Raw genomic sequence first — 24,062 nt, forward strand, 5'->3', positions numbered from 1 at the left:
GGTCTCGATCTCCTGACCTCGTGATCCGCCCGTCTCGGCCTCCCAAAGTGCTGGGATTACAGGCTTGAGCCACCGCGCCCGGCCTCCCTTGTTTTTTTTATACTACTTGTTTAAAGGCTGCAGCTTTGTCATTTATTATTGACTCTTCATTCCTTGGGGGAAGATTTTTTTTCGTGATTTTTTTTTTTAAATAAAACTCAGACTTGGGAAATTTTGAAAGGCATCATATTTTCTTAGAGTTTTAGGAAAATATTATTTTTTATTAACCAAATGAATTGTTTTCTGTAACAGTGAAGAATGTGGAGACAGGTCGAAGTGTCCCAGGAGTGAAGTTGTTTTTTGGGCATGAGATTGTGAATGGTGAGACCCCCATGTTCCTTGAATGCTAGTACTGAGATTTCATTCCAATTTTGATATTGTCTTGCCTTTAATGTTGCATTTATGAATTCTTAAAGTTGGTATTTGAGAATTGATCCTTCTTACTGCTTCTGTGGGTACTCTATGAGTAAAAGAGTCTTATAGAATTACAATCATTTTGGTTTTACAATGTCAGGTCTGCTGGTGATTATTACTATAGACTCGGACCAGCAGGCAGTTAGGAACGTGAACAGGAAGGGATAGTCTTGATAAGCAAGCTACTTAAAATTCACAGTCCGTTCACAATTCCTCATCCACAACCTTGGGGCCAAATGTCTCAGAATCAAGAATTGTTCTGGATTTTTGGAAAATGTAATGGAGTATATGCTGTTTATATTATATAACACCTCCAGAAAGTCTGGGCAGTACTCTATAATCAACACATTTCTCCAGAGAAATTGGTGGACAGTCATACTAAGTGGAATAAAATCAGACTATAAGGCCGGGCATGGTGGCTCACGCCTGTAATCCCAGCACTTTGGGAGGCCGAGGTGGGTGGATTATGAGGTCAGGAGATCGAGACCATCCTGGCTAACATAGTGAAACCCCATCTCTACTAAAAATATAAAAAATTAGCTGGGTGTGGTGGCGGGCGCCTGTAGTCCCAGCTACTCGGGAGGCTGAGGCAGGAGAATGGCGTGAACCCGGGAGGCGGAGCTTGCAGTGAGCCAAGATGGTGCCACTGCACTCCACCTTGGGCGACAGAGCAAGACTCTGTCTCAAAAAAAAAAAAAAAAAAAAAAAAAAAAAAAAAAAAAAATCAGACTATAAATAGCATATCAGGTCAAGTTTTGCCACCAAGAGTTACAACAAAATTTTGGTTTTCAGAGCTTTTCAGATTTTGGAATGGCAGGAAGCAGCCCTATTCTTTATTTCTGTTAACACAAACCATTTAGCAAGAGTAAGTACAATTGTTTGCCTGAAAGAGTAGCTGTAGAAGCTCATCAGTGTGCTTCATACATGTCAAGTAGGATAAGAGAAAGCAAGAACATTTCTTGCTTTCAAGGACCCAGGAGCTTTGTGCTTCTGCCCTTTAAGGAGTACAGATCAGGAGCTAGATAGAAGGAGTGGAGGAATGAGCGCTCTGGGACCTCTTAGGACTGTGCATCTCTCACTTTGGGGCAGATCTAAAGAAAGGAAAGGACTCTTGTAAATGAGAGTTTACTACTGCTTGAAAGATTGCTTTGCTTTGTGAGAAAACTAGAATTTAGGAGGAAATGAAAATCTCACCAAATTAATGACTGCCAATCCAGAGCCACTTCAGGGAATACAAGTCTGGACAGCTACCTAACTATTTCTTTCTCATTGCGTATGCTGTCACGAACACTCTGTCATGAATACTCTTTTATAATGGCAGGGATAGTGGTGGTAGTTGGAGTTCTTAATTGTGTTTTCACTATCGGCCTTTGTAGTGAAACAGCTCTGGATTGGAGCAAAGCTAGGCTGTGAATGGGTTTGTAGAGAGAAGTGAAGGAATCACTGCTATCGTCTCCCCAATTTAGGAGGCTGATGACTAACCAGCTTTATGATCTGTACGCACGGAATTCATCGCCTCCTAAATTCTTCTCCAGGATTTGGCCTTCGTTAATACTTTTTTTGAGATGGATTCTCAGTCTGTCACTCAGGCTGGAGTGCAGTGGTGCGAACTTGTCTCACTGCAACCTTTGCCCCCGGGGTTTCAAGCAATTCTCCTGCCTCATCCTCTCCAGGAGCTGGAATTACAGGCGTGCGCCACCAGACCCAGCTATTTTTTTTTTTTGTATTTTTAGTAGAAACGGGGTTTCACCATGTTGGCCAGGTTGGTCTCAAACTCCTGACCTCAAATGATTCGCCCCCCCTCGGCCTCCCAAAGTGATGGGATTACAGGCGTGAGCCACTGCACCCAGCCCAATTTTTGTATTTTTTTTAGTAGAGACACGATTTCGTTATGTTGGCCAGGCTGGTCTCGAACTCCTGACCTCAGGTGATTTGCCTGCCTCAGCTTCCCAGAGTGCTGGGATTATAGGCTTTGTTCATAATTTTTAAGCTCTAAGGATAGTCATTTCTTTCTTTGTCCTATGACCCAATCAACCATGGAGGAGTCTTCCCCAAAAGTATCTTGGATAAAAATTGTCAAGATGAAGGATAATAATGGCTAATCAGCATTTTTCAGTCAATTTTACCTTTTCGCTGCTCCAGATTCAGTATTTCTAGATAGTACAGAAAAAAGAGACTTTTGAAACATAGAAGCTTTTTGCTTGAAAAGTACCTAAATGAGGCCAGGTGTGGTGGCTCACACCTGTAATCCCAGCACTTTGGGAGGCTGAGGTGAGCGGATCACGAGGTCAAGAGATCAAGACCCATCCTGGCCAACATGGTGAAACCCCTCTCTACTAAAATACAAAATTAGCTGTGCATGGTGGCGTGCATGCCTATAGTCCCAGGCATGGGACTTGGGAGGCTGAGGCAGGAATATTGCTTGAACCTAGGAGGCAGAGGTTGCAGTGAGCCGAGATCGCACCCCTGCACTCCAACCCAGGTGACAGTGCAAGACCTCGTCTCAAAAAAAAAAGGGGGGGAAACCCTCAAACAGCACACCATGTGCGGGAAGGTGCATTAAGATTGGGATGAGTGAGAAAGAAATCTCTAGAACTAATTTGACCACAAAGGTTCCCTAGAACAAAAAGGGTGAAGGGGATATATAGAAAGGTTTCTAATCCTTCTAGATAACCAAGAAGCTTTGTAGGGATAGAATATTGAGAGTCTTTGGTACTTTAGATGATCTCTTCTGTTGTATTTATTGCTGGCCAGTAAAAGCCTCTATGGACTAACATTTCATTTCCAAATATTGTTTGCAGTACATGGTTAAACTGGGAGTGTGTGGGTAGTGGAGTAGTTAATTGATTTCTGATTGAAAACTCTGTTGGAAGCCATTTGGTTATTTTACAGTGGAACTACTAGATGAAGTGGAACAAGGCTCAGTGAGAGAAAAAGCATCTTCTGTTAGGTAAGATGGAATAATTTTCTTAATTATGATGTTTCCCAAATGTGCACATTAGGGTAGAAAGCCTTAACTCTAATTTACCAGCTGCTTAATTCCTTGGCATAGGGACATAGAAATGAGAAGAAAGATATAGGTGTTTTCTTCCATTGTTAGATAGCGCCCTCAAGTCAATGCAATCAGTGGATAAATGGGTCCTCTAGTTAATGAAGGACTACTGTCCTTAATGTTAATGTGTGGCAAAATCTGTGTGTGGCGTCAAGGACAAAGAACAAATTCACCCAAATGTTGTTTCTTGTAAGGATAGTCTAAATGCAGAAAGAACCCGGATGGAGAAAATGAAGGTTGAAGACCTAAATGCATGTGAGCCTGCTTCTCCTGCCCCTGAAGCACCAACTACCTCTCTGCTGAATGACCTCAAGTACAGCCCATCAGGTGAGTATAGGGACTCTGAATTTTCTTTTCTTTCTTTCTTTCTTTTTTTTTTTGAGACGGAGTTTCACTCTTGTTGCCCAGGCTGCAGTGCAATGGCGTGATCTTGGCTCACTGCAGCCTCTGCCTCCTGGGTTCAAGTGATTATCTTGCCTCTGCTTCCCAAGTAGCTGGGATGACAGGCATGCGCCACCACGCCTGGCTAATTTTGTGTTTTTAGTAGAGACAGGGTCTCTCCATGTTGGTCAGGTTGGTCTCAAACTCCCGACCTCAGGTGATCCACCTGCCTTGGCCTCCTAAAGTGCTGGGATTACAGGTGTGAGCCACCGCACCCGGCTGAGGCTCTGAATTTTCTAGTCTCTCTCTCTCTGTCTCTTTTTTTTTTTTTTAACCAAGTCAGTCAAATTCAACTAGGCTCTCTTTACTGTTTAGAGTTGGTATAACCCTGAATCAAGATTCTCTACAGAATGCTCAGCTGAGCCATTGCTTCTAGGTTCTGAATTAAGATAAAATATTGTGATTCATTTGTTTATTTAATAATTGAGTGCATACTGTGTGTGTACTCATTTATTGGGGTACACTCATTCATTGGGGATTCTGAAGTATGGTATCCCTTCCCTTATTGAGCAGCAAACACATGCTAAATAAGATAAATAAGTAAAATACATACTATAATAGTGCCAAATACTAGGGAGGAAAATAATGGAAGAGAAGTAGTATGTAGGGAGGGTGGTTTTGCAATTTTAGGGTATCCAGGACAAGTCTTGCTGAAATGATAACATTTGCGTAAAGGCCTGAAGGAGGTGAGGGATCAAGCTTTAGGGATGTCTTGGGGAAATGTGCTTTAGGCTGAAAAAAAAAAAATTACAAAGACACTGAGATAGGAACATGCCAGGATCTTGAAGGAACAGCAAGGGGATCAGAGCAGCTGGAGCAGGGAGAGAAGCAGTAGATGAGATGGGACCGGTGAGTCAAAGCGGAGTTCGTAGAGCTTTGTAGGGACTTACACTTTTTTTTTCTGGAGACAGAGTCTCGCTCTGACCTCCACGCTGGAGTGCAGTGGTGCGATCTTGGCTCACTGCAATCTCCACCTCCCATGTTCAAGTGATTCTCCTGCCTCAGCCTCCTCAGTAGCTGGGATTACAAGCATGTGCCACCATGCCTGTCTAATCTTTTTTTTTTTTTGAGATGGAGTCTTGCTCTGTCACCGAGACTGGAGTGCAGTGGCACGATCTCGGCTCACTGCAACCTCCACCTGCCAGGTACAAGCGATTCTCCTGCCTCATCCTCCCGAGTAGCTGGGACTACAGGCGTGCCCACTGTGCCTGGCTAATTTTTGTATTTTTAGTAGAGATGGGGTTTCACCATGTTAGCCAGGCTGATCTCAAGCTCCTGACCTTGTGATCTGCCCCCCTAAGCCTCCCCAAGTGCTGGATTACAGGCATGAGCCAGCGCGCCCAACTGGGACTTAAACTTTTACCCTGAAATGAGAGGAGAAGCCGTTGTAGAGTTTTGGGGTTTTGTTTTTTGTTTTTTGTTTGTTTCATTAAAACAAAACAAGGCCAGGCACAGTGGCTCATGCCTGTAATCCCAGCACTTAGGGAGGCCAAAGTGGGAGGATTGCTTGAAGCCAGGAGTTCAAGACCAGCCTGGGCAACATAGTGGAACCCTATCTCTATTAAAAAAAAAAAAAAAAATAAGGCTGGGCATGGTGGCTCATGCCTATAATCCCAGCACTTCAGGGGGCTGANCTCCCCAAGTGCTGGATTACAGGCATGAGCCAGCGCGCCCAACTGGGACTTAAACTTTTACCCTGAAATGAGAGGAGAAGCCGTTGTAGAGTTTTGGGGTTTTGTTTTTTGTTTTTTGTTTGTTTCATTAAAAACAAAACAAGGCCAGGCACAGTGGCTCATGCCTGTAATCCCAGCACTTAGGGAGGCCAAAGTGGGAGGATTGCTTGAAGCCAGGAGTTCAAGACCAGCCTGGGCAACATAGTGGAACCCTATCTCTATTAAAAAAAAAAAAAAAAAATAAGGCTGGGCATGGTGGCTCATGCCTATAATCCCAGCACTTCAGGGGGCTGAGGTGGGCGGACTGTGCAGACCGCCTGAGCCCAGAAGCTCAAGACCAGCCTGGGCAACATGGTGAAACCCCATCTCAATTTAAATAAAATATTAACAAATTTTGACTGGGCGCAGTGGCTCACACCTGTAATCCCAGCACTTTGGGAGGTTGAGGCAGGTGGATCGCCTGAGGTCAGGAGTTCGAGACCAGCCTGGCTAACATGGCAAAACCCTGTCTCTACTAAAAATACAAAAATTAGCTGGGCTTGGTGGTGGGCGCCTGTAATCCCAGCTACTCAGGAGGCTGAGGTGGGAGAATTGCTTGAAACCGGGAGGCAGAGGTTGCAGTGAGCCGAGATTGTGCCATTGTACGCCAGCCTGGGCAACAAGAGTGAAACTTTTTCTAAAAAAAAAAAAAAAAAGTGTATGCCTTGAAGTATTCAAGATATAAACCTATGAGGAGGGAAACATTACTGGATTATCACAGGACATCTAAACAGTTCGGTTTGTAAGATTATCATTGGTGGGGCTTTTGTTTATTCTGATTTGACAAACAAGATGTTAATTAGTGTTCACTGTGTGATGGGCTAATGCAGGTGATAATGAAATAACATTAGACGTTTAAGTTGCAATAGGGTAGGAATATATGAGTATGGCCAAAATTAGTGGGAAAGCTATTCTGTTGCTGAGGAAGAGCAATATATCTAATGCGATCCTTGTCCTGTAGAGGAAGAGGAGGTGACATACACAGTCATTAATCAATTCCAGCAGAAGTTTGGTGCTGCAGTAAGTATTGTCCTCAATCATTACTAGTATTGTCTGTATATAGGTATCATGTCTGTGTCTCTTAAATTTCTTTATTATAAGATTTTTGATTTTTTTTTCCTATTAATTCAACGTAGTATTTGGTGGCTGCTATATGCCAGGCACTGTTCTGAGATCTGGAGTAAAACCATAATCAAGACAAAGTTCCAGCGCTCCAGGAGCTTATATTCTAATGCAAGACAATAAACAAGCGCTTATATTTTAGGTGGCAGTAAGTGCTGGGAATAAAAATAAAACATGTTATGGGGACTAGAGTGACAAGGAGGTCCTATTTTATGTGGGATAGACAGAGAAAACATCTCTAAGCAGGTGACATTAGAACAAAGACTTGAGTAAGTAAGGGAACCATGTAGATATCAAAGTGAACTTAAAGGCTGGACACTGTGGATCACACCTGTAATCCCAGCACTTTGGGAGGCTGAGGCAGGCGGATCATGAGGTCAGGAGATCGAGACCATCCTGGCTAACACGGTGAAATCCCGTCTCTACTAAAAATACAAAAAAAATCCAGGCGTGGTGGTGGGCGCCTGTAGTCCCAGCTACTCAGGAGGCTAAGGCAGGAGAATGGCATGAACCCGGAAGGCAGAGTTTGCTGTGAGCTGAGATCGTGCCACTGCACTCCAGCCTGGGGGACAGAGCGAGACTCCGTCTCAAAACAAAAAAAAAAGTGAAGAACTTAAAAGTAGAATTAGCAAGTGCAAAGGCCCTGAGGCTGAAATATTCCTAGCTTGTGTGGATGAACAGCAGGGGGGTCAGTGTGATAGGACCACAGTGAAGAAGAATGGTAGGGGATGGAAGGGGGCAGGAGGCAGTTCACTCAGAGCTTTCTAGATATTGTAAAGATTTTGAGTTTGACTTGAGTGAGATGGAAAACCATTGGCAGTTTCAGAGAAGAGTCAGAATTTTTTATTTATGTTTTTTTTTTGAGATGGAGTCTTGCCCTGTGGCCCAGGCTGGAGTTCAGTGGGGCAATCTTGGCTCACCTCAACCTTCGCCTCCCGGGTTCAAGCAATTCTCCTGGCTCAGCCTCCCAAGTAGCTGGGATTACAGGCATGCACTACCACGCCCAGCTAATTTTTGTATTTTTAGTAGTAGAGATGGGGTTTTGCCATGTTGGCCAGGCTGGTCTCAAACTCCTGACCTCAGGTGATCTGCCTGTCTCAGCCTCCCAAAGTGCTAGGATTACAGGCATGAGCCACTGTGCCTGGCCCATGGATGCATTTTTTTTGGGAGGACGGAGTCTCGCTCTGTCGCCTGGGCTAGAGTGCAGTGGCCGGATCTCAGTTCACTGCAAGCTCCGCCTCCCGAGTTTATGCCATTCTCCTGCCTCAGCCTCCCGAGTAGCTAGGACTACAGGCGCCCGCCACCTCGCCCAGCTAGTTTTTTGTATTTTTTAGTAGAGACGGGGTTTCACTGTGTTAGCCAGGATGGTCTCGATCTCCTGACCTCGTGATCCGCCCGTCTCGGCCTCCCAAAGTGCTGGGATTACAGGCTTGAGCCACCACACCCGGCCTATGGATGCATTTTTAAAAGGGGAGTTAGCTATCAACAGGTTATTTTTTAAGTCTGAACTGAAGATTTTTATTAAAAAAAATAGTATTATTGAGATATGATCCACATGCCATACAATTTATTTAGTTAAAATGTACAACTCACTTGCTTTTAGTATATTCACAGAGTTGTACATAAAGCAACATAATAAATTTTAGCATATTTTCAATATACCAGAAAGAAACCTCACACCCCTTATCCATCACTCCTAATCACTCCTCAGCCCCTGGCAACCACTAAAACAGCCTGGCCAACATGGTGAAACCCCATCTCTACTAAAAATACAAAAATTAGCCGGGTGTGGTGGCAGGTACTTGTAATCCCAGCTACTGGGGAGTCTGAGAGGGAGGAGGTGGAGGTTATGGTGAGCCGAGATCATGCCACTGTACTCTAGCCTGGGAGACAGTGAGACTCTGTCTCAAAACACAAACAAACAAACAAACAAAACAGGCCGGGCACAGGGGCTCACGCCTGTAATCCCAGCACTTTGGGAGGCCAAGATGGGTGAATCACGAGGTCAAGAGTTTGAGACCAGCCTGACCAACATGGTGAAACTCTGTCTCTACTAAATACACAAAAATTAGCTGGGTGTGGTGGTGCATGCCTGTATTCCCAGCTACTCAGGAGGCTGAGGCAGGAGAATTGCTTGAATCCAGGAGGCGGAGGTTACAGTGCGCCAAGATTATGCCACTGCACTCCAGCCTGGGTAACAGAGTGAGACTCTATCTCAAAAATAAATAAATAAATAAAAATAAGTAAATAAATAAATAAAATAATAAAATATGTAGTTTTTTTGACAGGCTTTGTTTATTTAGCATAATGCTTTCAAAGTTCATCCACATTGTAGCTTATATGAGTATTTCACTTCTTTTTATTGCCAAATAATATTCCTTATAAATTAAAACAAATTTTTTTTTGAGACAGGGTCTTGCTGTGTCACCCAGGTTGGAGTACAGTGGCATGATCACAGTTCACTGCAGCCTGGACCTCCTGGGCTCAAGCAATCCTCCCACCTTAGCCTCGCAAGTAGTTGGGACTACAGGCATGTGCCACAACATCTGGCTAAATCTTTTATATTTTTTATAGAGACAAGGTCTCGTTATGTTGCCTAGGCTGGTCTCAAACTATTGGGCTCAAGCAATCCACCTGCCCCGGCTTCCCAAAGTGCTGGGATTAGAAGCATGAGACACCACAGCCAGCCACCAAATCATATTCTATTCTATGAATATACTACATTTTATTTATCCATTCACCATTTGATGGACATTTGGGTTGTTTCTTCTTTTTGGTTATTGTGAATAATGCTACTATGAACATTCATGGACAAGTTTTTGTGTGGATGATTTTATTTCTCTTGGATAGTTACCTAGGAGTGAAATTGCTAGATCGTATGATAACTCTGTGTTTAACTTTTTTGAGGAATGGCCAGACTTTTTTCCAAAGCTGTTGCACCATTTTACATTTCTACCAGCAGTCTGTGAGGGTTCCAATTTCTTTACATCCTTCCCAACACTTATCTGTAATTTTGAGTATAGCCATCCTAGTGGGTATGAAGTGGTATCTTATTGTGGTTTTGATTTGCATTTCTGTGATGGCTAATGACATTGAACATTTCCATGAGCTTACTAGCCATTTGTATAACTTCTTTGGAGAAACGTCTATTTAGATCATTTGCCTTTTTTTTGGAGACAAAGTCTCGCTTGGTAGCCTAGGCTGGAGTACAGTGGCACGATCTTGGCTCACTGCAATCTCCACCTCGTAGGATCTCAAGCAATCCTCCCACCTCAGCCTCCTGAGTAACTCGGACTGTAGGCATGTACCACCATGCCCAGCTCTGTTTTTTTTTTTTTAAAAAGATGAGGTCTTGCTATGTTCCCCAAGCTGGTCTTGAACTCCTGGACTCAAGCAGTCTGTCTTCCTCAGCCTCCCAAAGTACTGGGATAACAGGCCTGAGCCACTGCACCCAGCCTTAATTTTTATATTTTGTGTAGAGACAGTTTCTCACTATGTTGCCCAGGCTGGTCTCAAACTCCTGGGCTCAAGCAATCTGTCCTTCTCAGCCTCCCTCAGTGCTGGGATTACAGGCATGAGCCACCGTGCCCGAACCTTTTCCTATTTTTTAATTGAGTTGTAATAATTATTTTTGTCATTGAGTTGTAAGAATTATTTATGTATCAACAGATTATTTAAAGGGTCCATGACAACAATAAGAAAAAAATGAGGGTAAGAATTGTGGCCAGGCGTGGTGGCTCACTCTTGTAATACCAGCACTTTTGGAGGCCGAGGCAGGCAGATCACTTGAGCCCAGGAGTTAGAGACCAGCCTGGGCAACAAGGCAAAACCCACCTCTACAAAAAATACAGAAAACTAGCTGGGCATGGTGGCACAGGTCTGTAGTTCCAGCTACCTGCGAGGCTGAGATGAGAGGATCAGCTGAGCCTGGGGGGTTGAGGCTGCAGGAAGCTAAAGTGGGAGGATAACTTGAGCTCAGGAGTTCATGCCGCAATGAGCTATGATCTGCACTCCAGCCTGGAGGACAGCATGAGACTGTCTCAAACAAAACAAAACAAAACAAAACAAAAACCAAAATAAAGCTTTTGCTCTGGAAGTTTGAAGAGGTAATTAGGAATTCTCATTAATAGAGAATGCAGCTTTTGTTGCTAGTTCTGCAGCCATCTTTTGTTGATTGGGGATGAAGCTGAAATTCAGTGCCATTTTCTCATCATTGATGAGAGATACTCAGAATTTAGAACACTTTATGCTCTCTAAAGGGAGATATGTTGCTAGTGTAAACTACTATGCCTTTCTATTATTGAATAATTTACCTATAAAAGGGGGAGAATCTTGTATCACGTAAAAGTTTTTATGAATGATGGATTAAGGATTATAGAATTATATAATGAAATAGGATAAGATTATAGATAATCAAAGGACAAGAGTGTGTACCTGGGGTACCACTGTTTTGGTTTTTTGTGTTTGTTTTTTTTTACACAGGCTGAAGTGCATCATCATGGCTCACTGCAGCCTCAGCCTCCCAGGCTCAAGTGATCCTCCCACTTCAGCCTCCCGAGTAGCTGGGGCTACACTACAGGTGTGCACCATCATGCCTGGATAATTTTTGTATTTTTTGTAGAGACGCTGTTTTGCCCAAGCCGATCTGAAACCCTTGGGCTCAAGTGATCCTCCTGCCTCAGCCTCCCAAAGTGTTTGTATTACAGGCATGAGCCATTGTGCCTGGCCACTGTTTCAGTTTTGAGTAATTCAGTGAATCCGAGGCTTTAAGGGACCTGAAGAGTCCTTGTTTCCCTCTTTCTGAGCAGTGGATACTCCGAGACTTAGCCACCACATATATTTCTTTCAGATATGGTAAATTGCCCCGTGTTAGGGCATGCCATAGTTTGCATGAGGAATCTTGTCTTAAAGATTATAATTTTGGTCCAGGCTTGGTGGCTCACACCTGTAATCCCAGCACTTTGGGAGGCCAGGGCGGGTGGATCACTTGAGGTCAGAAATTTGAGACCAGCCTGACCAACACAGTGACACTCTGTCACTCCTAAAAATACAAAATTAGCTGGGTGTGTTGGTGCATGCCTGTAATCCCAGCTACTTGGGAGGTTGAGGGAAGAGAATCACTTGCCCGAGAGGTGGAGGTTGCAGTGAGCCGAGATCACGCCATTGCACTCCAGCCTGGGCAACAAGAGTGAAACTCTGTCTCAATTTAAAAAATAAAAACAGATTATGAGTCTTTCTCTGTAGCATCAGTGGTAACAAAAAGTGTCTGAGTTTTCAACTCTTACTGTCATTTGGGGTCTGAGTGATTTATTTTCCAGCTGTGGAACACTTTTGCTAAAACAAAAAAAAAAAGAATCAGAAGTATTCAGTGCTGATTTATGTGTGTATGTAAAACACACTGTTTTGGATTAATCAAATTTTGTGAGTTTAACAAAGATGATGCACTTTGTTTACTGCTGACCATTGTACTTGTGCCAATCATGATGTTATCATGCCAACATTTATTCCCTGAAACTTTTTCCTTTCCTTCTTTTTCTTACCAGATACTCCATATCAAGAAGCAGAATGTCCTGAGTGTGGCAGCAGAAGGAGCGAATGTGTGTCGCCATGGCAAACTGTGCTGGCTGCAGGTCAAAGATTTTTGAAAACTTTTTATTTTGGAGTAATTATAGAGCCACTGGTAGATTTTTTCTTTCTTTCTTTTTGAAAACTGTATTTTAGAGATGGGGTCTCACTCTGTCACCCAGGCCACAGTGCAGATCAGAGCTCACTGCAGCATTGAACTCCTGGGCTCATGCTGTCTATCCTGTCACTTTAGCCTCCTGAGTAGCTGGGACTACAGATGAATGTCACCACACCCAGCTTTGTTTTTTTGAGTTGGGGTCTTGCTGTGTTGCCCAGGCTGATCTCAAACTCCTGGCCTCATGTAATCCTCTTGCCTGAGACCCCCTAGTCACTGGGATTACAGGGATAGGCCACTGCACCTGGCTTACTGGTAGATTTATTAATTGTCTTCTTTCTGTCACCCTAGTGTCATTGTTGCATAACTTGTTGGAATGTTCTTCCTTCTCCTGGTACTCAATTTATTCTTTTCAAAAGGAAAGAGCTTCTGTCTCCTATAAGGAGAATCTATAAGATTCACTTTTTTTTTTTTTAAGCTCAGTGGCAAGAATAGGTTCACTGTTAAACCATCAGTGCTGTCTCTCAGGCTCTGCTGGAGGTCCTTTCCAGTTCTGTTCTATCACCTTAGTTCTATGAAGAGTGTTGTCTCTTTTCATTCTGAGGTGGTAGCTTTCCAGAGCAGGTTTCTCACCACATCATTTTAGTTTCCCTGGACCTGGGAGATATCAAATGAGAGTCTCTATTATCATTACTATTATTATTATTTATTATTGTTATTATTAGTATTATTATTATTTTGAGACAGTCTTGCTCTGTCATTCAGGCTGGGGTGCAATCTCGGCTCACTGCAACCTCCGCCTCCTGGGTTCAAGCGATTCTCCTGCCTCAGCCTCCTGGGTAGCTGGGACTATAGGGATGTGCCACCACACCTGGCTAATTTTTGTGTTTTTAATAGAGACGGGGTTTCACCATGTTGGCCAGGCTGGTCACAAACTCCTAATCTCAAGTGATCTGCCCACCTTGGCCTCCCAAAGTGCTAGGATTACACGCATGAGCCACCACCCTGGCCAATATTTTTTAAAAGTTCATAGTTAGCCTTGAAGAATAGCTAGAGGATGGATAGCCTTTGCGTCCTTCTTCCTTGACTTTTTTTTTTTTTTCCCACAGATGAGGTCTTCCTATGTTGTCCAGGCTGGTCTCAAACTCCTGGTCTCAAGCGATCCTTCTGAGTCAGCCTTACTGCAAAGTGCTGGGGTTACAGGCATGAGCCACTGCAGCTAGCCAAGCTTAGCTTTTAGATGACGAGGTTTGAATTAGCAGCACATTACAAATTACTTAAAACAACCCAAAACGTCCATCTACCAAAACAAAAGAGAGTAGTCTTCCTGGTAACACAGGTCTGGGCAGTTCTAGGTTATTTCCTAAATTGTCCCCTTTGGTTTTCTGGGTATCAGAGGAACATGCAGTTGGCTATAGGTGTCCTTTTTCTTTCTCTTTTTCTTTTTTTTCTTTTCTTTTCTTTTCTTTCTTTGTTTTTTTTTTTTTTTTTTTTTTTTTTTTTTTTTTTTTGAGACAGGGTCTTGCTCTGTTGCATGGGCTGGAATGCAGTGACACAATCTTGACTCACTGCAACCTCCGCCTCCCAGGTTCAAGCGATTCTAGTGCCTCAGCCTCCTGAGTAGCTGGGATTACAGGCATGAGCCATCATGCCTGGCTAATTTTTGTCTTTTTAGTAGAGATGAGGTTTCACCATGTTGGCCAGGCTGGTCTCAAATTCCTGGCCTAAGGTGATCTGCCCACCTCGACCTCGCAAATTGCTGGGATTACAGGTGCGAGCCGCTGTGCCTGGCCTACAGCTGTCCTTTCTGCAACTGGCAGCAAATTAATGGACACGTTTTCCCCAACCAGATCCCTGGGCTTGTGTGTTTAATTTTTTAAATAAAAGCATCGTGTGCAGTTGTATTAAAAGCAAAAAATAAAAATAAAATTTATGAGAGAAAAAAATCTCCACTCCATTTCGGAGGCACTACTTTTTTTTTTTTTTTTTTTTGAGATGGAATTTTGTTTTTGTTGCCCAGGCTGGAGTGCAGGGACGCGATCTAGGCTCATCACAACCTCTGCCTCCCAGGTTCAAGCAATTCTCCTGCCTCAGCCTCCCGAGTAGCTGAGATTGCAGGCATGTACCACCACGCCCGGCTAATGTATTTTTAGTAGAGATGGGTTTTCTCCATGTTGGTCAGGCTGATCTCAAACTCCCGAACTCAGGTGATCTGCCCGCATCGGCTTCCCAAAGTGCTGGGATTACAAGCATGAGCCATCACACCCGGCCAGAGGCACTACTTGTTTTTGAGATGGAGTTTTGCTCTGTCACCCAGGCTAGAGTGCAGTGGCACAATCTCAGTTCACTGCAACCTCCGCCTCCCTGGTTCAAGCAATTCACCTGCCTCAGCCTCCTGAGTAGCTGGGACTGCAGGCGCCTGCCACCACGCCTGGTTAATTTTTGTATTTTAGTAGAGGGGGTTTCACCACGTTGGCCAGGCTGGTCTCAAACTCCTGACCTCGTGATCCGCCTGCCTTGGCCTCCCAAAGTTCTGGGATTACAGGCATGAGCTACCGCGCCCGGCCCAGAGGCACTACTTTTTTTTTTTTTTAAAGAGTTGACTAGGCCAGGCACCATGGCTATTCACCGTGGCAAGGTATGGGGGAAGGGGTGTGCCCAGGAACCTGCCCCTGCTCAGCTATCCAGAGGCTCTGTGAATTTAGGCCTTTTTTTTTTTTTTTTTGACAGATTCTTAAAAATTAATAAAAGAAAAGAAAAGGGGCCAGACATGGTGGTACACACCTGTAATCCCAGCACTTTGGGAGGCTGAGACAGGTGGATCACTTGTGTCGAAGAATTCAAGAACAGCCTTGGTAACATAGTGAGACCCCATTGCCATATTAAAAAAAATTTTGGCTGGGCGTGGTGGCTCACACATGTAATCCCAGGGAGGCCAAGGCAGGTGGATCACCTGAGGTCAGGAGTTCATGACCAGCCTGGCCAACGTGGTGAAATCCCGTCTCTACTAAAAATACAAAATTAGCTGGGTGTGGTGGCGCGCGCCTGTAATCCCAGCTACTTGGGAGACTGAGGCAGGAGAATCGCTCCCAGGAGGCGGAGCTTGCAGTGAGCTGAGATCGCGCCATTGCACTTCAGCCTGGGCAACAGATTGAGACTCCATCTCCAAAAAAAAGGCCAGGTGTGGTGGCTCACGCCTGTAATCCCAGTAGTTTGGGAGACCTAGGCGAGTGGATCACCAAACCTAGTCTCTACTAAAAATACAACAAATTACCTGGGCGTGGTGGCAGGCACCTGTAATCACAGCTACTCAGGAGGCTGAGGCAGGAGAATTGCTTGAACCAGGGAGGCGGAGGTTGCGGTGAGCTGAGATTCTGCCATTGCACTCCAGCCTGGGCAACAAGAGCGAAACTCCATCTCAAAAAAAGAAATTTTGTTTTAATTAAAAAAGAAAAAGAGAGTCTATCTCTATCACCTAGGCAAGAGTGCAGTGGTACAAACACGGCTTACTGCAACCTGGAGCTCCTAGGCTCACGTGATCCTCCCAGCTCAGCCTCCCGAGTAGCTGGGATCACAGGTGCACCACCATGCTCAGCTGATTTTTTAATTTTTTTTTTTTTTTTTGAGATGGAGTCTCGCTCTGTCGCCCAGGCTGGAGTGCAGTGGCCGGATCTCAGCTCACTGCAAGCTCCGCCTCCCGGGTTCACGCCATTCTCCTGCCTCAGCCTCCCGAGTAGCTGGGACTACAGGCGCCCGCCACCTCACCTGGCTAGTTTTTTGTATTTTTTTTAGTAGAGACAGGGTTTCACCATGTTAGCCAGGATGGTCTCGATCTCCTGACCTCGTGATCTGCCCGTCTCGGCCTCCCAAAGTGCTGGGATTACAGGCTTGAGCCACTGCGCCCAGCCGATTTTTAAATTTTTTGTACAGATGGGGTCTCTGTAAGTTTTCTAGGTGGTCTTGAACTCCTGGGTTCAAGAGATCCAACTACCTTGGCCTCCCAAAGTGCTTATGATTACAGGCGTGAACCACCTTGCCCAGCCTCCCTTTGGGGTTTTTAATGGAGGCTTCATTATATAGGCGTAATTGATTAAGTCATTGGCCATTTGTGATCAACTTAACCATCAGCCCCTTTCTCCTCCCTTGAAGTTGGGTAGTGGAATGAAAGTCTCAGCCCTCTAATCGTGTGTTTGTCTTTCCTATGACCAGTACCCATCCTGAAACTCTAGGAGCATCTAGGAGCCCCCAGCCACCAGCCATCCCATTAATGCACAAAAAACACTCATCACTCACTTTCAAGATTCCAAGGGTTTTAGGAGCTATATTTTAGGAAACCAGAAGGAAGACCAAATATTTAGTTCATAATTAGAATGCCATAGATAAGACTGGTAAAATTTATTTATTTATTTATTTATTTATTTTTATTTATTTATTTTGAGACAAAGTCTCGCTCTTGTCCCCCAGGCTGGAATGCGATGGCGCGATCTCGGCTCATTACAACCTCCGCCTCCTGGGTTCAAGCGATTCTCCTGCCTCGCCCCACCGAGTAGCTGGGATTACAGGCGCTTGCCACCACACCTGGCTAATTTTGTGAGTGTATGCATGTATGTGTGCGTGTGTGTGTGTGTTTTTAGTAGAGGTGAGGTTTCACCATGTTGGCCAGGCTGGTCTAGAACTCTTGACCTCAGGTTATCCACCCGCCTCGGCCTCCCGAAGTGCTGGGATTACAGGCATGAGCCACCACGCCTGGCCGAGACTGGTCAAATATTAAAGTTGAAACTGTAACAAGTGAAAGTCTCGGCCATGGTGGCTCAGGCCTGTAATCCCAACACTTTCGGAGGCCGAGGCAGGCGCATCACCTGAGGTCAGTAGTTCGCCATCAGCCTGGCCAACATGGTGAAACCCCGTCTCTACTAACAATACAAAAATGAGCTGGGCATGGTGGTGGGTGCCTGGAATCCCAGTAACTCGGGAGGCTAGGGCAGGAGAATCACTTGAACCTGGGAGGCGGAGGTTGCAATGAGCCCAGATTGCGCCACTGCACTCCAGCCTGGGTGACAGAGCAAGAGTCTGTCTCAAAAAATAAAAAAAAATAAATAAATAAATTAAATATAATTAGCCGAGCATAGTGACATGCGCCTGTGGTTCCAACTACTTGGGAGACTGAGGCCAGAGAATCACCTGAGCGTGGGAGACGGAGGCTGCAGTGAGCCATGATTGCACCGCTGCACTCCACTCTAGCCTGGGTGACAGCAAGACCCCGTCTCAAAAAAAAAAAAAAAAAAAAAAGGCAGGCACGGTGTCTCACGCCTGTAATCCCAGCACTTTGGGAAGCCGAGGTGGGTGGATCACCTGAGGTCAGGAGTTCAAGACCAGCCTGGCCAACACTGGCCAACATAGTGAAATCCTGTCTCTACTAAAATATACAAAAAATTAGCCAGATGTGGTGGCAGGTCCCTATAATCCCAGCTACTCAGGAGGCAGGAGAATCGCTTGAACCCAGGAGGCGGAGGTTGCAGTGAGCCAAGATCACGCCCTTGCACTCCAGCCTGGGCAACAAGAGCGAAACTCTGTCTCAAAAAAAATAAAAAATAAAAGGGAAAGTCTCTTTGACCAGCTTGTCCTTTTCTTTCCTTTTGAAAATCACAGTGATTGTGTCTTACTTTTTTTACTTAAGAGCANAAGGCAGGCACGGTGTCTCACGCCTGTAATCCCAGCACTTTGGGAAGCCGAGGTGGGTGGATCACCTGAGGTCAGGAGTTCAAGACCAGCCTGGCCAACACTGGCCAACATAGTGAAATCCTGTCTCTACTAAAATATACAAAAAATTAGCCAGATGTGGTGGCAGGTCCCTATAATCCCAGCTACTCAGGAGGCAGGAGAATCGCTTGAACCCAGGAGGCGGAGGTTGCAGTGAGCCAAGATCACGCCCTTGCACTCCAGCCTGGGCAACAAGAGCGAAACTCTGTCTCAAAAAAAATAAAAAATAAAAGGGAAAGTCTCTTTGACCAGCTTGTCCTTTTCTTTCCTTTTGAAAATCACAGTGATTGTGTCTTACTTTTTTTACTTAAGAGCAAATTATACCTGTTTTCTCCAAGAATCAAGTACCTATCATTGGCCAGGCTTGGTGGCTCACGCCTGTAATCCCAGCACTTTGGGAGGCTGAGACGGGCGGATCATGAGGTCAGGAGATCGAGACCATCCTGGCTAACACGGTGAAACTTCGTCTCTACTAAAAATACAAAAAAAAAAAAAAATTAGCCTGGCATGGTGGCAGGTGCCTGTAGTCCCAGCTACTTGGGAGGCTGAGGCAAGAGAATAGCGTGAACCTGGGCAGTGGAGGTTGCAGTGAGCTGAGATCGCGTCACTGCACTCCATCCTGGGCAACAGAGTGAGACTCCGTCTCAAAAAAAATACAAAAAGAAAAAAGAAAATCACAGTGATTGTGTCTTACTTTTTTTACTTAAGAACAAATTATACCTGTTTTCTCTAAGAATCAAGTACCTATCATTTAAAAGTGAAGATGTGGTGGGGTATGGTGGCTCACGCCTGTAATCCCAACATTTTGGGAGGCCAAGGCAGGCAGATTGCTTTAGCCTAGGAGTTTGAAACCAGCCTGGGCAACATGGCAAAGCCCAGTCTCTACAAAAAATACAAAAATTAGCCGAGTGTGGTGGTGGATGCCTGTAATCCAGGTACTTGGGAGGCTGAAGTGGGAGAATCACAAGAGCCTGGATGGTGGAGGTTGCAGTGAGCCAAGATCACACCACTGTCATCCAGCCTGGGTGACAGAGCAAGGTCCTGTCTCAAAATAAATAAAGTTTTGGGAGTCTGATGCGGGTGGACCATTTAAGGTCAGGAGTTTGAGACCAGCCTGGCCAACATGGTGAAACCCCATCTCTACAAAAAATACAAAAATTGGCCAGGTGCAGGGGCTCACGCCTATAATCCCAGCACTTTGGGAGGTTGAGGTGGGTGGATCACCTGAGGTCAGGAGTTCGAGACTAGCCTGGCCAATATGGTGAAACCCCTTCTCACTGGACGCAGAGGCTCATGCATGTAATCCCAGCACTTTGGAAGGCCAAGGCGGGTGGATCATGAGGTCAAGAGATCGAGACCATCCTGGCCAACATGGTGAAACCCCTTCTCTACTAAAAATAACAAAAATTAGCTGGGCGTGGTGGCATGCACCTGTAATCCCAGCTACTTGGGAGGCTGAGACAGGAGAATTGCTTGAACCCAGGAAGCAGAGGCTGCAGTGAGCTGAGATCACACCACTGCACACCAGCCCAGGTGACAGAGCAAGACTCTGTCTCAAAAAAAAAAACCAAAAAACAAAACAAAATTATCTGGATTTGGTGCCGCATGCCCAGCTACTTGGGAGGCCGAGGCAGGAGAATTGCTTGAATCCAGGAGGTGGAGGTTGCAGTGAGCCGTGAGTATGCCGATGCACTCCAGCCCGGGCAACAGAGCAAAACTTTGTCTCTAAATAAATAAATAAATAAAGTGAAGATGTTAGATATTTTATCACACGACTTTTACTCTTCATCCTCAAATTTCGCTTCCTCAGTTCTGTCTTATCCTATGATATGTGTGTCTGGATGGTCTATTGTAGGTGGCCACAAATTGCCGAGTTTACTTATTTGACATTTTCCTTCTGGGAAGTCGAGCTTTCAACAATGGACTTCAGATGATATTAGAAGACAAGAGAATTTTGAAGGTAAGTATATAAACCGATTCCTGTGCTATTAAGATTAGCAGCCAGGTTCTAATGACTGTTCCCTTCTGATTTTTTAGGTTATCCATGATTGTCGTTGGCTTTCTGATTGCCTCTCTCATCAGTATGGAATTTTGCTGAATAATGTCTTTGACACACAGGTACATGAAGGGAAGCACTGGATTCAAACCATTATATGCAGCTCCTGTAGATAAAAAGGCTCATTTGGTCATCTGATGAGTGAAAGTCTTTTTAAATTTTTTTTTTCGTGCTCCATTTCTGCTCACTTTTCATGTAAAATGTTTGTACAATATGTGAGAACATTTGGTGTACTATAAAAGCACTGCAGAAAAGTTGCTTAAAATTATTTATAAAGATGTTTTCCTCATTTTGCTCCAGAATTTGTCAAATAAAAAGCAAGATTCATACTCCATAGCATTCAGAAACTTGAGCAATTTAGGGATCATTCAGAAGCCTGACATGGGAGACATAGTGTGAGATGAACAATCACATATCTGCCTTTACCACATATGTAACAAGGCAAGCTGACATCTAGCTCAGGGGTACAGGTCATCCTACGTATGCCTCCCCCCAAATCTATGTGGGCCCCAAATAGCCTGAAGTGATATAATTTGTCTGTCATCTAGGGGACCTTAGAGAAATAAATCCCTAGATTCTACTAGCCATTATTGTTGTTGTTATTGTTATTATTATTATTTAGAAGTGGAGTCTTACTGTGTTGCCCAGGCTAGTCTCAAACTCTTGCTCTCAAGCCATCCTCCTGCCTTAGCCACCCAAGTAAAGGCATGAACCTCTACTAGCTCTTAGAGCTGATCTGGGTTTCTGGTTTGACTGCAAGAGCAGTAAAACCACTAGTTTTAATTATGTTTTCTTCAGGTTCTTCTAGTCTTTTAGGTTAATGACAGGAAAGGGAAATCTTGATTATACAAGCTTAGAGCCTTTGGAGAGAAATTGAACTAATGAGTTGGCCAATTATTTTTGAGCAGCAATCTCTAAAAGTTCAATTTTATGTTACTATATTTGGTTCACTTTTTCTGTTTATGTATCTACTCATAATGAATTTGCTGCCATTTCTCACTTACCTGTTCCTTTGTGCCTTCTTTCAGGATGTTTCACTTAGTAGGGATTGCTTTTATGCTTACTCCAAAATCTAATGTAATTGCTGTTTGTTTCCTTGAGGACATTAGGCTTCTTGATTAGATCTTATACATATTGTCTAATGAAGACCTTGGCATATCTGTTCATGTTTTTCTTTTCAGAATTACATAGTCCAAGAAGCAGAATTTTCACTAATTTGTTTTTCTATAACAGTGTATTAGTTTCTTATTGCTGCTGTGACAAATCACCACAAATTTAGTGGCTCAAAACAATGCAAATTTATTATTTTATTGTTTTAGGGGTCAGAAATCTTGAATCATTTTCACTAGGCTAAAGTCAAGGTGTCTTGCAGGGCTGGTTTATTCTAGAGGCTCTTCTGAAGAGAGTGAGTTTTCTTGCCTTTTTCAGCTTCTAGTGGCCACTTGTATTCCTTGGCTTGTAGCCCCTTCCTCCATTTTTGAAGTGCATCACTGTAATCCCTGCTTCCATCATCACATCACCTTCTCCTCTGACTGTAGTAAAATCTCCTTCTGCCTCACTCTTAAAAAAAATCACTTGTCAGGCCGGGCACAGTGGCTCACGCCTGTAGTCCCAGCACTTTGGGAGGCCAAGGCGGGTGGATCATGAGTTCAGGAGATCGAGACCATCCTGGCTAACACGGTGAAACCTCATCTCTACTAAAAATACAAAAAGTTAGCCAGTCGTGGTGGTGGCGGGCGCCTGTAGTTCCAGCTACTCGGAAGGCTGAGGCAGGAGAATGGTGTGAACCCAGGAAGCAGAGCTTGCAGTGAGCCGAGATCGCACCACTGCACTCCAGCCTGGGTGACAGAGCAAGACTCTGTGCCACAAAAAAAAAAAAAAATCACTTGTCATTCCATTTAGGGACTACCTGGGTAATTCAGGATAATCTCATTTCAAAATCCTTAACTTAATCCCAGCTGCAAAGTCCCGTTTGCATGTAAGATAACATTCACAGGTTCCACTGCTTGTGAAGTAGTTATCTTTGGGGGCCGTTGGCCAGCCTACCACACATAGATAAATACTTTTAATTATTTATTTTATTAGGTTTTCTTATAAAATTTTCCTGGTTACCAGTAGATAATAAAAGTAATTTTTTTTTTTTTTTTTTTTTTGAGACAAGGTCTGGCTCTGTTGCCCAGGCTGGAGTGCAGTGGCATGATCATAGCTCTCTGCTAGTGTGGCCTCAAAGTCCTGGGCTCAAGCTGTCCTCCTACTTCAGCCTCCCAAGTAGCTGGGACTACAGGCACACACCACCATGCCTGGCTGATTTTTGATTTGGTTTTAATGTATGGGATCTCTCTATGTTGTCCAGGCTGGTCTTGAACTCCCGACCTCAAACAGTCCTCTAGCCTTGGCTTCCCAAAGTGCTGGAATTACAGGTGTGAGCCAACATGCCAGGCCCATTTGTTTTCCCCCCAGAAACAGAGTCTCACTATGTTGCCCATGCTGGCCCCAAACTCCTGAGCTCAAGAGATCCTCCTGGTTCAGCTCCCAACTCGCTGGGACTATAGGAATGCATTCTCAGCCCACTAAAAATAATTCTTGAATTTTATCTTCCTTTCTTCATTCCCTAAAGGGTAACAAAGACTAATAAACAACCATAAGGCAGGCAGGTATTATACAACAAGGAGAAAAAAATAAAACATTAGGTGCAGTGGCTCACGCCTGTAATCCCAAGACTTTGGGAGGCGGAGACAGGAGGATTGCTTGAGCCCAGGAATTTGAGATCAGCCTGAACAATGTAGCGAGACCCTGTCTCTACAAAAAATTTTAAGAATACTAGCCAGGCATAGTGGGATGTGCCTGTAGTCCTAGCTACTTGGAGGCTGAGGTGGGAGGATCCCTTGAACCTGGAAGATTGAGGCTGCAATGAGCCATAATTGTGGCATCGTACTCCATCCTGGGAGATAGAGCAAGACCCTATATCAAAAAAGAAAAAAAAAAAAAAGGCCTGGCACAGTAGTTCATGCCTGTAATCCCAAGACTTTGGGAACCCAAGGTGGGCGGATCACAAGGTCAAGAGATCGAGACTATCCTGGCCAACATGGTGAAACCCTGGTAAAAATACAAAAATTATCCAGGCATGGTGGCGTACACCTGTAATCACAGCTACTCAGGAGGCTGAGGCAGGATAATTGCTTGAATCCAGGAGGTGGAGGTTGCAGTGAGCTGAGATCGCACCATTGCATTCCGGCTCTGGGCGACAGAGGAAGACCCGTCTCAGGAAAAGAAAAAAGAAAGTAGATAAGAACACAGTAAAGTTGGGTTGCTGGGTGTGATGGCTTGTACCTGTAGTCATGGTTACTATGGAGGCTGAGGTGGGAGGATTGCTTGAGCTAAGGAGTTTTGTACTGTAGGGCGCTGTGCTGATTGGATGCCTGTACTAAGATTGGCATCAATGTGGTGACCTCCCAGGAGCAGGGAAAACCACCAGGTTGCCTAAGTAAGGGTGAACGAGCCCAGGTCAGACATGGAACAGGTCAGAACCCCTGTGCTCATCAGTAGTGGAATCCTGCCTGTGAATAGCCACTGCACTCCAGCCTGGACAACATAGCAAGACCCTGTCTCTAAAAAAAAAAGTTGAAAATTAGCCAGGCGTCATAGCTTGCACCTGTAGTCCCAGCTACTTGGGAGGCTGAGGCAGGAAAATCGCTTAAACCTGGAAGGTGGGGGTTGCAGTGAGCTGAGATCACACCACTGCACTCCAGCCTGGGTGACAGAGCAAGACTCCACCTCAAAAAAAAA

The 24,062-nt window shown here is 44.6% G+C and overlaps 1 protein-coding gene across 6 annotated transcripts in view; it reads left to right on the plus strand.

Moving 5' to 3' along the window:
- Positions 1-24,062, plus strand: part of EXD1 (exonuclease 3'-5' domain containing 1) — a 46,904-nt gene that overhangs the window by 13,362 nt on the left and 9,480 nt on the right. For 5 of the 6 annotated variants that reach the window (XM_017895444.1, XM_017895445.1, XM_017895446.1 and 2 more), the window contains 7 exons: positions 292-360; positions 3,346-3,403; positions 3,705-3,832; positions 6,620-6,678; positions 12,324-12,410; positions 20,076-20,180; positions 20,258-20,338. In XM_017895444.1, the coding sequence (XP_017750933.1) occupies positions 292-360; positions 3,346-3,403; positions 3,705-3,832; positions 6,620-6,678; positions 12,324-12,410; positions 20,076-20,180; positions 20,258-20,338 (587 nt within the window). The remainder of the gene's footprint in view (positions 1-291; positions 361-3,345; positions 3,404-3,704; positions 3,833-6,619; positions 6,679-12,323; positions 12,411-20,075; positions 20,181-20,257; positions 20,339-24,062) is intronic. The other variant, XM_017895449.1, reaches the window with a different exon arrangement.

The sequence above is a fragment of the Rhinopithecus bieti genome, unplaced genomic scaffold (genome assembly GCF_001698545.2).
Source record: "Rhinopithecus bieti isolate Rb0 unplaced genomic scaffold, ASM169854v2 scaffold_26426, whole genome shotgun sequence".
Classification (NCBI taxonomy): Eukaryota; Metazoa; Chordata; class Mammalia; order Primates; family Cercopithecidae; genus Rhinopithecus; species Rhinopithecus bieti.